This window comes from Myotis myotis, unplaced genomic scaffold, assembly GCF_014108235.1.
Source record: "Myotis myotis isolate mMyoMyo1 unplaced genomic scaffold, mMyoMyo1.p scaffold_m19_p_17, whole genome shotgun sequence".
Lineage (NCBI taxonomy): Eukaryota > Metazoa > Chordata > Mammalia > Chiroptera > Vespertilionidae > Myotis > Myotis myotis.
Window position 1 is genome coordinate 38,133,988 of NW_023416321.1, and position 13,203 is coordinate 38,147,190.

The 13,203-nt window shown below is 53.0% G+C and overlaps 1 protein-coding gene across 4 annotated transcripts; it reads left to right on the plus strand.

Annotated features, from left to right (window-relative positions):
- Positions 1-2,351: 2,351 nt before the first annotated feature.
- Positions 2,352-10,328, plus strand: XAF1 (XIAP associated factor 1). Of its 4 annotated transcripts, none has more exons than XM_036341834.1 (8): positions 2,373-2,504; positions 4,316-4,451; positions 4,985-5,041; positions 5,395-5,590; positions 6,771-6,856; positions 8,834-9,148; positions 9,936-10,008; positions 10,154-10,328. In XM_036341834.1, exons 2-7 carry the CDS (start codon positions 4,419-4,421, stop codon positions 9,990-9,992), a joined length of 744 nt encoding a protein of 247 aa, XP_036197727.1. In that variant the 5' UTR covers positions 2,373-2,504; positions 4,316-4,418; the 3' UTR covers positions 9,993-10,008; positions 10,154-10,328. The 4 variants fall into 4 exon arrangements, with proteins under 4 accessions (XP_036197729.1, XP_036197728.1, XP_036197727.1 ...); XM_036341833.1 differs by having other exon boundaries at positions 2,376-2,518; XM_036341836.1 differs by lacking the exon at positions 6,771-6,856 and having other exon boundaries at positions 2,352-2,504.
- Positions 10,329-13,203: the final 2,875 nt, after the last annotated feature.

Here is a 13,203-nt window from a genome sequence, read left to right on the forward strand (position 1 = left end):
AAAACTCCCGAGTCCCAGCCACACGCTGGACCAATGAAATCCCACTCTCTGGGGTTGTGCAGGCATCCGGGGTTTGTTTGTTTGTTGGAAGTTTCCCAAGCAATTCCAGCGTGTGGACAAGTTTGGAAGCTACTGTCCTCCCACCCCAGCACCAGGGTAAGTGGCCAGGCCCCATGCTAAGTGCTTTAACTAGGCCCTGCCCACCTGTGCCTTCGTAATCTCTTTTTTATTTCCCACTCTCAAGACATTAGGAGGGGCTTCATGCATTAGTGAAAAGCTGCTATGCATTTATCAGCGACTGCTTGCTAAAGTTGAAATTAATTAAAATGCCTAGACAAATATGCAAAAACACAATCAAAATTCTCTAACTACATATTTTCTTAACTGAGTTTGTAAAAAGTAAAAATAAATGTTGAAGCTAATTAAAGATGGACTTGCCAAGAGACATGAAAAAATGTTCAGAGCCACTGCTTATCAGAGAGATGCAAATTAAAATGGCAATGAGATATCACCTCACACCTGTCAGAATGGCTATCATCAACAAATCAACAAATGACAAGTGCTGGCGAGGATGTGGAGAAAAGGGAATCCTAGTGCACTGCTGGTGGGAACGCAGACTGCTGCAGCCGTGGGAGGTTGGCCGGCTGGCCTTGCCCCCAATCCAGCTGGTTGACCAGCCACAGTGCAGGTCATGGCGACTGGTTTTTCCAGTCATTCCGGTCATTCCGGTCATCCGGTTGGTTGGCTTTTATGTATATAGATATGTACAGCCCTTGAACACAGACTATAGTGTGGCGAAGGCCTGGGAGGGGTGGGTGTGGGGTGAAAGGGGTCAATTGGGGGGGGGGGGTATCTGTAATACTTTCAACAATAAAGAGAAACTTTAAAAAACTAAATAAAGTGGAACAACAAATCAATCTTCTGGGCTTGTTTTTTTATGAATAAAATTCTGAGAAACAGAAAAATACATTAAACCCCCTCTAAAAACTTCAACATATAATATATAATGTCCAAGTGTTTCCAGTGGAATTGCAGTTATTTGTAAACTTCTCAATCCCCTGAGCAATTAGATATACTGTTTTATCATGTTCAGTAATCTAGCTGGTTGCAGCCTGCTTCTCCCTGTGAAGAGAACACAAGCAGACAAGACAAATGTTCCCTAGTCACTAGATGCAATGATGCGTGTAGAATTGGGGACAAGTGCTGCTTTTAACAGAACTTGATTTCTTGGACTCTCTGGAGTCAATGGGTCCATCATTTGTAATTGTCTGGGTCGCGGACTCCTTTTGAGTGTCTGCTCAAAACGGCGCTCTTCCTCGGGAACAGGCGCATACATACTCACGTGAAAGCAAGTTTGCACACAATTTCTGGGCACCTGGTCTCCTAAAGTCCTCCAGGTCCCCAGTTGAGCCCAAAAAATGAGGAAATGAAAGTCCCAAACAAGCTGCCAGTTAGGATTCAAACTCAGATCTCCGACCTTACAGCCATTCCAGGAGCGACAAGCCTAGGGCGCTTTGCCTGGGTTCAAGCCTGATTCTGCGGCCGGCCTTTTGCTGTGCAGTGTGTAAGTTACATCACCCCTCAGTGCTTTGGTTTCTTTTCTCTTTTTGATTGTTTTTTTTTTTTTTTTTTTTTTGAGAGAGAGAGAGAGAGAGGAGAAAGGGTTTGAATTGTTGTTCCCCTTAGTTATGCATTCACTGGTTGCTTCCTGTATGTGCCCTGACCAGGGATCAAGCCCACAACCTTGGTGTATGGGGACGACACCCTAACCAACTGGCGACCCGGCTAGGGCCATGCTTCGGTTTCTAAATCTGAAGACGGGGGCGATGAAGATAGAACCTTCCTCACCTGCTGGCGCCTTGTTCCAGGGGTGTTCGCCATAACTATTTACAAGTAAGGAGCCGCTCAGAGAGGCAGGCTGCTGTCCTAAGTCACCAAGCTGCATCTTGGTGCTCACCACCTGCATCCCCAATTCCTCCCGGACCCTGTTTTCAAAGTCTTCACAAACCAGGACCAGAGGCGGATGCAGGAAGTCCAGGGCTGCTCTCAGGGAGCAGCCTTCAAGTTCAACACAGCAAGCCATCTCTCCTGCAGAGGGAGGACCAGCAACAGGAGCAGGAGAGCAGGGAGGTCCGAGTTAGTGGAAGGAGATGGACAGGCCTGGATGCAGTGAAGCTGGCCTGGGACAGGGGCGGGGCTGCTGCCCAGGGAGGCCTGGCCTCTGTCTCCCACCCCCAGGGTTGTAGACACGGCCAGTGTCAACAGCAGGGGTGAGAGTGCAGGTGGGGGAGGCAGCAGGGACAGGCTGGGCTGGCCGGCTGCAGAGGGGTGGCCCGGGAGTGTCCAGCCACGGGAACCTTGGGGCAGCCCCGGCTGAGAATTCTGCAAACTCCTCCCCCCAGAGCTGTGGGCCGGGCTGTAGGAACACTTTCAGTTTTGTTTCTGCAAAAAACGAAACTCAGCAGGAAGACTCCGGAGACTAGACCATGGAGGGAGCCTTCCAGGTGTGTGGGAACTGGTAAGGAGCTGCCAGCAGCCACCCGAGCCCGCCCAGGCCAGGGAGCTGGTGGGCAGAATGAGTCTGTTTCTGGAATGAGGAGAAAAGGGTCCAGGCATAAACTCCCGGGGAGGGAGGGCTGGTGCTGTGGCCCCCGGGGAGGGAAGGCTTACCCCCAGCAGATCTCTGAGGTCATGGGGTGAGGAAGTGGTCAGCATTACCTTACATCACTGGGCCGCACTCGTCCCCCACCCCTCGAGACAGTCCCGACTTTCTGGGACGGTCCTGGAGCCGAATAGCCAGGCTAATTGTCCCTGATGGGCTACTCCTGATTTGGGGTTCTGATCATATGGTCTGCACACCAGTCTGAGAACAAGCCCCCCTCACCTTGAGAGGGAGGCTGAGCAGAGTGCAGGCCCGCACCTCTAACTCACCAAGGACCTCACTCTCGAAGCGGCCCACCTGTGGCAAAAACTAGCAGGGAACCTTCCCAGAGAGCTTTGCTCCAGCCAGACCCTCCTGGCACTTAAGTGTCTGAACCTGCTTGGGAGGAAGAGCTGAGGGGACAGAGCAGAGAAATCAGAGGGGGAGGGACCAGGCCAGGCAGAGGGGGAGAGGGACCAGGCCAGGCAGAAAGGGGAGGGACCAGGCCAGGCAGAAAAGGGAGGGACCAGGCCAGGGAGAGGGGGAGAGGGACCAGGCCAGGCAGAGGGGGAGAGGGACCAGGCCAGGCAGAGGGGGAGGGACCAGGCCAGGGAGAGGGGGAGAGGGACCAGGCCAGGCAGAGGGGGGGAGGGACCAGGCCAGGCAGAGGGGGAGGGACCAGGCCAGGCAGAAGGGGGAGGGACCAGGCCAGGCAGAGGGGGAGAGGGACCACACCATGCAGAGCGGGGAGAACAGAGGAAGGGTGGTGAGGCAGCCGTGGTGCCATCTCTCTGGGCGGTGCAGAGCCCAGAGCTTGTGCATACCAAGGGAGGGAGTCCCTGCCACAGGCAGGGACTTGGGCGTACTGCTCTGGTCAGCATTTGGGCCTTTGGGGACACGGACACTGAGTCTCCCTCCTCCCAAGCTCCACAAGCAAGGGCTGGTTGACGTGAAAGGAGGCATTTCCTGGTCAACAGGAGGGTTGGGAAACACCCTGACCGGGAACTGGGAGGCTCAGAAGCTTACACTCTCTGGGGTCTCCGAGGCAGGACTGGGTCCCTGTGAGGCTTTGCGCAGGTGAGCCTGCAGGCAGGGGACAGGTGGACGGCCTCGGCTCTCCCAGTCGTGGCGAGTCTGAAAGCTGGCATTGCCCTTGCAGCAAGCATGGGGGTGCCAGGGCTGGACTCCCAACTGCTGTGGGCCAGGCAGGGGAACTCTTGAAAACAAGACCAAATCTTTGAAAGAATGTGATATTTGTTGCTTCATTTTTTCAAACAGCTTTCCAGAGGTACAATTGACATACACCGTGTTTATGATACATGTTTAAAGTGCACCGTTGCATGCGTTTGACACATGTGTATACCCATGAAACCATCACCACAGCGAACCTATGAACCTACCCAAGCCTTCCCTGGGCCCCTTTGCAATCTCTCCCACCTGCTCCTTCCCACCCACCCTCACTGGCCCCGGCGATAGAAGAGCTCTCTTACACTTTATGATTTTGCGATGTTCTGATTTGGGACCAACGTGGGGCCACAGGGACGGTGACATCATCTTCATATGTTCAGTGCTTGAGGCCTGGACATTCCTTAACCCAGCGGCCCTGGGTGGGAAACAGGGCTCCCTGCGTTATACCTGCAATCAGCCTGAACTCCTTCCCCCTTCCTCCGGCAGCAAAAGAAGGGTGGCCTCTGCCCACCTGGCCCTCCATGAGGCGCACTGCCTGCTGTTCCTGGCCCAGTGCCCCGAGTGCAAGGAGCCCGTCCTCCAGGCGAAGATGGACGAGCACTGCGAGAACGGGCACCAGCAGGTGAGGGGCCCCAGGAGGGACGCAGGAGGGTGCTGCGCGGCGAGGCTGACTCGGACCCTTGCTGTGGCCGCGGGCCTGGCTGCCGTGGGCAAGTCGCCGAGCCCTGCATGCCTCAGGCCCTGGCAGCGGACACAGTATTCCTAGGAAACTGCATCTACCCTGCTGTTCCCGTGACCAGCCCTTTCCCTACAGGCTTATGGGTTTAGCCCAGGGCAGGGGTCTCTGTTTCAGGAAGGACTGCGTGTTCTTTTGAGATTTGTGAAGAGGAGAAGCCGGAGAGGAAAGCTCTAGAAGGCAGTCATGGCCAAGGCTGGCTTTTCTTTTCTGCTCTTTCATGTCGCTCCTTCCTGGGACCCTCCTCTGTCTGTCTGAGATCCTCAGGCTCAGGCATCCCTTTCAACTCAAAGCATCCCCCCAAACACTTCTTGAACACGGGGCTGTGCCCCCGGGGATGAAGGCAAACACACCTGATCCGGTGCCTGGGGGCTCACAGAGCCCAGCAGGTGCTGGGACCAGCGTCTCTCTCTGTGCAGGTCGGATGCGCCATGTGCCAGCAGAGCATGCAGAAGAGTGTGCTGGCGTTTCACGAGGTGAGAATCAAGTGCAGTTCATCCTTCACAGGAGCAGCCACCCTGGGAGGAGGGGGAGGGGGGGCAGTGATAGGCTTCCCCCTGACCTCTCCCCTCCCCCAAGGAGGCTTGGGAAGCAGTGGAGAATGTGTTCAGCAGAGGGACACGCAGCCTCCGGTCCCCCAGATGCTGGTCAGAGGGCTTGCTGTGGTCCGTGACCCAGGACAGCTCAAAATTCCCAAAGGGGGTCCCACTCTGGCCCATCCCGTCGGCTTTCTTACTTGCTCAGGCCCCTTGGGAAGTCAGCCCATGTCCCCACCTGGGCCCAGCCACTCCTGGAGAGTGACCTGGCCATCCTGCCTGCCTCCCCGCAGACCAGGGAATGCCAGGAGCGCCCCGTCGTGTGTGAGTTCTGCAGGGCAGCCGTGCGCCTCAGCAAGCTGGAGATCCATGAGCACCACTGCGGCAACCGCATCGAGCTGTGCCTGGACTGCGGCCAGCCCATCATGCTCCGCACGCTGGCCCAGCACAGGGATGCCTGCCAGAGCGAGCAGGCCCAGCACCGGACAGGTGAGCGGGGCGGGAGCCTCCTGGATGGGGTGCGAGGAATGTGGGCATTCAACAGGACAGGTGCCGTGTGTGGATGAAGGCTGTGCAGGTCTCAAATCCATCTGGCTATTCTAGTTCTAGACCATGTACCAGAGTGGTGGCCTCCTCGTGTGTCTGCTGAGCTCTTCAAATGACCCACCCAGGAAGACCTAGAGGCAGGCGGAGGGGGGCTGGGGACCACCCAGAAGGATGCAGGGGCAATGGGTCCCTGCAAAATGGGAGCCTTCCTTGGAAGTCCCCTGGCATGATCCTAGCCTGGCAGAGATCGCCTGCCTCCTCTTAGAGATGGCAAACCCATGCCCAGAATGAATCAGGCGCTTGTTAGAGGCAGAGGTGAAGCTGGACACCCACGTTTCCCGGCATCAAGACTGGAGTTTTTCCCACCAGCAGCAGTGGGCAGAAGGAAGTTAGCTGGAGCCCCTGACCTTTGGGCTATCTGGTGACTCCCTGGTACCATTTCATGTTCTCTGCACCCAGTTACCCCTTTGTGAGGTGTGTTAGCAGAGGACACAGCTATCAGTGTGACGTATCTACTGTTGACTTCACTGGTTGTCTTGGTAACATGTGGTGTGAGCCTGAAATCCCTGTACAGTGCATCTCTCCTGGCAAACAAGCTACTCAAGGTGAAAATGGCGAAGGAAAACCTGGGATGCTTGCACAAATTCATGGGCATTTCCTTCATTCCAGCGTGGCTGGACTTTAACACCACCACACAACTTCATCAACACAGCCCAGCTTCAGCCAGACCACACAACACGATCAACAGAGACATGTACAATACCAGTCTGAGCCCAGAGCCCAGAAACTGCTGAAATGAAGGAGCAGTCAGGCTGGACAGGGCTGGCATCTGTGCTAATGGCTCCCTCATCTCTTTAGAAACCAGGGGAATGTCTCTTCATCAGGGTCATGTGCCATGCTGAGCGCACCTCTGTGGCCATAAAGGAGGTGATGTGGGTGACTCGGCCAAGGGCTGCCTGTGTGGCTGAGGATGCTGGCAGGGTAGGGCGGGCAGGCAGGCCCGGACGGTTCCTACTTGGGACGGTTCATACTTGTGACGACAGGCCATGTACGCACTTGCGGGACAGCTGGGCGAGCCGTTGTCAAGGGCAATCATTTGTGGTGCTGTTTCTGTGTTTACTAGGGAAGAAGATTTCAGCTCCCGAAAGCAATATCTTCTGTCATTATTGCAACCAAATGATCCCAGGAAATAAGTATTTACACCATATGGTGAGTAGCAATTAGTCATTTTCTAATGGTGCCAGTAGCTTGTCTGTATTCCAAAAGGGTAGTATTCTGGGTCCAATTTCACAGAGGATATGAGAGGGCCTCATTCATTTTTGCTTTGCTCAAAAGGGATATTGTGGATGGCTTTGGGCTAATTTATCATACATAACCGATCTCCATTTGTGCCAGCTCTCAAGGAGCCTCCCTGACCAGTCCAGCTGCCTGATCACCACTGAGCATCTTCAGCCTCAGGGCCTGGGCATGGCCTCATGAGGACCTGCTTTATAATTGTCTGTCCCTGTGAGAGTCTTGTCTATTGGACTGGGAGCTCCTTCACAAAAGTGAACCACTTTCTCCATCTTCTCACAATGAAGCTGATCTGAGGGCTGGTACCAAAGGGGGACTCTGTAGAGGTGTGGTGATATGATTGATTGATTGATTGATTGGTTGGTTGACTTTGCCTGGGAACACTCACAGACGCGTCCTTCCATAGCTCTAAGCACTGCGGGTACCTTGGTTGTGCCAAGTTATTCCCCTTTTCTGCAGGATGGAACATTCTCTCTCTGGGGAAACTTGCCAGTGTTTCTCTCCAAGAAACTCGTCACCTTTTCCTTGAGCAGAGAAATGTTTATCCTCTCTCAACCCTCCAATTCAGAGAACTGTGAATATCAGAATTGAAAAAATCCTAGGATGATCTAGATCTTTTTGTTTATTGTGGTAAAATACACATGACATGAAACGTATCATTAGTGACACTTAGTACATCCCCAATGTTGTGAAACCATCACCTCTATCTAGTTCTGGAGCATTTTCACCGCCCCCCAAAGAAACCCTCTACCCGTGAAGCAGTCGCTCCCTACTCCTTCCTGTCGATAGTCCCTTTGGGTCCCCAATATTCCTTAACTCTCCCATGTTCTCCCCACTCTTCCTGTGGAACATAACAGATGTACATTAAGCCTTCTCATTCTAGCTGCTTGTCTCCTAACTTTTCACATTTTCTATTTACCACTCCTATATTCTGGAGAATTTCTTCAAATCTATCTAATCTACTTTTTTTTTTTTTCCTATCCATTGAGTTCAATGTCTGTATTTTTCATTTCTAGTTCTATTTATCTCTCATTTAAATTTGCCTCCTCTTTTTTTCATAGGATCTTATTATTTTCTCTTGTCCTATTTATTTTTAATTCCCTTATTTTACAGTCTGTATCCCATAGTTTTATTATCTGAACTTCTTGGAGACTTAATCCTGGTTTTGCTTGGGGTCTGACTCTTACTTAAGTAGATTGCTTCGTTGGGTGTCTGCAAACCTTACTTGTTTCTGTTTAGTGACTCTACCTGTGAGAATCCTGTACGATGTAGTTTGAAGCTATATACCCTCCAGAGAACTTTTGTTATTGCTCTTGCCAGACATTCCCACTTGTAGGTTAATTCTTCTGCACAGGTGTTCCCATACCATGAGACTAATGTAAACCTGAGCCCCAAACACAAAGATGGCACGGACCCGTGGATCTGAATTCCCAGGAGCGTCAGTTTTCCTTCCCCACACTCCAGCTCCAGCTCAAGGTGGACAACCCTCCTTGCCACTTTTCTTATCCAATTAACTGATGGATTTATTTATTGATTTATTGATTTTGCCGCCATAGTTTAGCCTTCAAGGTTCCGGACTTTCTTCTGGGAAAGGGGAGTCTTACTTTCCGTTCCCCACCTTCTGTGGATGGGACTTTGCTCTCATCCAAGACTGACCCCGCATCTCCCGATGTGTCAGCTCAAGTGCTTCATAGGTTAGGTTTTCGTCCTGGGCCCGGAGCTTTCTCTCTTTCTTACAAAGTCAGCTATCAACTTAAATGAGTGTTTCCTGCATTTCATCCAGCCTTTCTAAGTGTTCCTGGTGGAAAGTTTCCAGGTGATCTAGTCTATTGTGCTGTCCAGCCAGTAAAGCCGAAGTCGTTTTAAAATTTGACATATTACTCACAATTGCAGAATAAATGTCGTACCACCTCGGAGCCTGCAAAATATGTTCCAACTGAGGAGACAAGACATTCTCCTCCATCCCTCCCAAGTCAGGCTGCTGAAGATCAAACTCCCACCGCAGTGAAAGATGTTCGCCCAAAGACGAAAAATACAAGCAGGTTTCCTCTTCTTTCTGAAAATTCAACAAAGCAAGCACCGCGCGGCACAGACAAAACCCTGGACCCGCCTCTGAAGCCGGTCGTGGACGACCCGGCCTATAACATTCTGCGGAGGTGCCCTCAGTGCGATATCCTCCTTCCCCTGCCGACCCTAAACCAGCATCAGGTACCAGCCTCTGCTCTCTCCTCACCTGGCGTTACACCGTCTGGACTTTAGGGTTTAGAGAAGCCCGGGACCTGCAGGGTGTGTGCAGACCCTGCCACTGGGAAGGCCCTTCGCTGTCTCCTCTACTATGTTGAATAGAAGTGGTAAAAGTGTACGTTCCTGATCTTAAGGGAAACACTTTTAGCTTTTCCTGGTTGAGTATGTTAGCTATGTATTTGTTATATATGGCCTTTATTATGTTGAGGTGGTGCCGTATTCTCTTAGTTCCCACAATTTTTTGTTTCATTCCATACATTCCTTCATCCTTATATAATAGGGTTGCCAAATTTAGCAAATAAAAATATATTGCTTAAGACAAAAATAATTACAGAGTAACAGCATGGGTCATAACCACATACAAACATACACATTTGGAGTCCGATTATATATAGTTCCTTGCAACTTAATGTTATGATTTAGCAATACCCAAGGACATTCCTCCCTCCGAGTCCATATGTGACTCTTTTTTTTTTTTTAATGGCTGCATAAGAGTCCCTGGTGTGGGTGTTCTTCAATCTGTCCATCCACCCCACTGATGATGACAGGCCTTTAGTGAGCATTGCCCCAAACCCCCCCCCATCCCCCACCCAGACCCTTCCTAGTTCACTGGGCCCCATGCCTTTTCTCTGCCATCCGTAGCTCAGGGTTTGTGCTCCAGGAACTAGGGAGCGCCATAACCAGAGATACCCCAGGAAATAGCACTTCCCACTTTAAACATGTCAAACTTTTTTTATATCCATTTCTTTAGGAGAAATGCTGGTGGTTAGCTTCATGGAGAGGAAAACAAGGGAGAAACTCCAGCTAGATTTGGAAAAGAAAAGGTACTGCAGATTTAGAAGATGTATGGTCTCCCTGCTGACTTTCTGTGGTAGCCTCTCCTTGGGAAAGGAGGTGGGTTTTATTCCTGGGGGTTTTTCCTATGGAAGAAAGGGTTTGGATTTTAACTATTTCCCTCCTTTTGGACAGAGATGTTGGTTTGCCCAAGAGGTACAGATAAACCAGCAGAGAAAAAAGCGCCAGCTCTTCTGCCTGAGAATTTGGATCAAGCATCTGGGCCCGATGGCTCGGACATGTCGGGGGACCCCAGCTTTGTCCATTTTAAATTCCCACCAGCAATTGGTGTGACCGTCATCATTTCCCCACATTCCATGGCCAGCGTTTGGTATTACCATCATCATTTTTTTCTAATTTTAACTATTCTAATAAGTATGTGGTCTTCTCTTACTGTGATTTCCAGTTGCATTTACCATAATGATGCTGATTGTCTTTTCGTTTGCTAATTTGCCATCTGAAATGTCTATTCTCGTCTTTTGCCCATTTTCAGAATGGACTGTTTCCTTTCCTGTACATATTCCCTGGAGAATAAAAACACCCTCAGAGGGAAGGCAGGGGAGGGGAGGGCGGTGAGAGATCAATCAAAAGACTTGCATGCTCGCATAGACGCATAACCAATGGGCACAGACAGGAGGGAGGGGAGGGCCTGTGCTGGAGGCGGGAGAGGCTGGGAGCGGTCAATCGGGGGAAAAGGAGACATGTGTAATACTTTCAACAATAAATAATTTTAAAAAAATAAAAGAATAAAAACACCCTCCCTGAAAGCTTCTGTTCACCTTTCTTTGGATTCTTCACTGGTTTCCCAAGAGAGGGCAGCCATGGGCAGCAGGGCCAGACAGCGCACAGGAGAGAAGCGGGCAGGAAAGGAAGGGAGGGAGGGAGAGAGAAGTGAGCCTGGGCTGTAGGCTAAGCTGCCTGAGCACACTGGGGTGGGTGTTTCCAATCCGTCCATCCACAGCCTTGATGAAGACAGGCCTCTAGTAAGCATTGCCCAAGCCCCCCACAGGCCCCCGGGATCACTGGTGACGCCCAAAGGGGTGCCGCCGGTTCAAGGCTGTTGGTCGAGGTGGCTGGGAAAAGCCTAGTGATGCAACTGGCCAACAGTATAGCCTACCTTTCTGCCTGGCCTTTGGGGTGACCCGCTAGGGACCAGCCCCTGCCTGGAAGGGAAGGGCCAGGGAAAGTGGGTGTGTTAGGAGCTCCCTATCCTCCCCCTCTTCCCTCCCCCCTTCCCCCCCCCTCCCCCACACCGGGAAGGTGGGGCACTTCTCGAGCTTTGGGTGGGTTAGGGTTGCTCCAGGCTTTCCTTTGGGAGTCCCATCCAAGGTGGGGAAAGTGGAAACCATGGCAGATCACGTGGGGATGGATTCTGAGAAGAGGGGCCTAAGCTGGGTCTCTCGGGACCTGACAGGACGCTGGGGCTGGGTCAGGACAGGAAAGGCGGTCGACTGAGCCCCAAGTTCGGGGCAGAACCTATTCCAGGCCCAAAGGCGGAAGGGCAGGGGGCAGGGCCCGAGCCTCCTGCCTCCCAGCACCCCTCCCCCAGGTGCCTTCCGGACCGTGGGCGCAAGGACCGATCTTGGCCGCGCTCTGTGGACCGGGCCACCCTGGGTTTGGGCCCCTGCATCCAGCAGGGATGCGCCGAGCCCCGTAGCGGGGCGCGTCACAAAGGCGCCCACAGCCGGGCATGCAGCCCCCGCGAGGTCAGGGCGCGGCCCGGCGGTGGCGGAGTTGGCTTTGGAGGAGCAGCAGGCGTTCGCGGTCCCTGCAGCCCCGCGCGGGGGCGCAGCTGAGCAGGGCGGCGAGCCGGTCACAGGTGCGTGCTGGCGCGGTGCGCGGAGGGCGCAGGCGGGGTGAGCCGGGCACGCCAGGCCCACGGGAGGGATGGGCTGCCGGCCGCACGGCCTCCTGGAAGCTTTCGCAGGGTGATGGGCGATCTGACTTGCTGAGGTTTCCTTCCCTGGTGGGCAGCTCTGAGATAAGATGGCCCGAACCTAGGTTAGAGAGCCCTGAGGGTGGGTTCAAACCCCGCCCCCCACTTACTACTCCATCTCACCAGGAGACTCTCATCTCCTAACCTTCTGACGCCTGTCTCCCCATTGGTAAGGTGGGCTTGTTCACACCTTCCATCCAGGGATGTCGTACAAGCACCGTGGCCCCAACTTCCTGAGGGCAGCAGGCACTTGTGCCTGAATTTACTTTGTGCCAGACACTGTTCTGGTGCTTTCCATCTGTCAGCTCATTTAACCCTCCCACAGGGTGGTGGGCATGCCCCCTGCCCTCCCGCCACTGAGCAAGGAATAAGGACTAGGTGAAATAAGTCATAGGTTATGACTGCTGTTTACATATGTGGAGGCGGAGGCACGAAGAAATTAATGAGCCTGGGGTCACACATAGAAATTGGCAGAACCAGGACCCAACCCAGGAAGCTACATGGCTTCTTGCTGGTGAGGAGGTCTCGTGGGACGGGACGGGGGGCCAGGAATTACACACAACTTTGGGACCACTTGCAACAACTTTCCCAGCCACCACCTGTGTTCTTCCAAAGCCACCTGTGGATGAAAGCATCTGACAGCTCTTCTGACAAGGGACTTTGCTAAGGCAAAGGGTTTCATTTAGCCTTCGAGGTGGATGAGCGTTCCTTGAGCACTTTTCTCCGAGCTAAGTGCTGTGGAGGCCCCTCGCCTTGGGCAGTCTGTGTGTGGCAGAGGGATGGCCCCATTCTTTCATTTGTTAAACGTTGAAGTACCTGCTCAAAAGAAGGATGAGGCTGCCCCTGGTCTCAAGGACTGTGTGGGGCCGTGGGAGGGAAAGGCTTGGACGCGGATCACAGGAAGGGATGGACAGTGGCGAGAGGGGAAAGAGCAGGCAGGGGAACCCACTGGAACCCTGTGTCCTGGGTGGGGGCAGACTTTGCCAGCCTCCCACCCCCGTGGAAGTCTCTCTGGATCTGAGGTGGGAGGGCCAGCTGGAGTCAGGGCCCCACTTGTTCCGTAGGCGATGATGGGGTGATGAGGACAAAGTGGGGGAGAAGATCCCAAATAAAGTCCTCCACAGGAGCTCACTGAAAGACGCTCATTGCCACCGTGGTGTTGGTGGGAGCTGAGGAGGCCGGCGCTCATCTAGGCAGAGTGGATAGGAGACAGACAGGGGCACCCACCACGGACAGCTTCTGTTCAGAT

Coding starts and splice junctions, on each gene's coding strand:
- XAF1 (XM_036341833.1), top strand. CDS start 2,487: ATGGAGGGAGCCTTCCAGGTGTGTGGGAACTG. Junction 5,042..5,394: donor GTGTGCTGGCGTTTCACGAG/GTGAGAATCAAG, acceptor GCCTCCCCGCAG/ACCAGGGAATGCCAGGAGCG. Junction 5,591..6,770: donor GCAGGCCCAGCACCGGACAG/GTGAGCGGGGCG, acceptor TGTGTTTACTAG/GGAAGAAGATTTCAGCTCCC.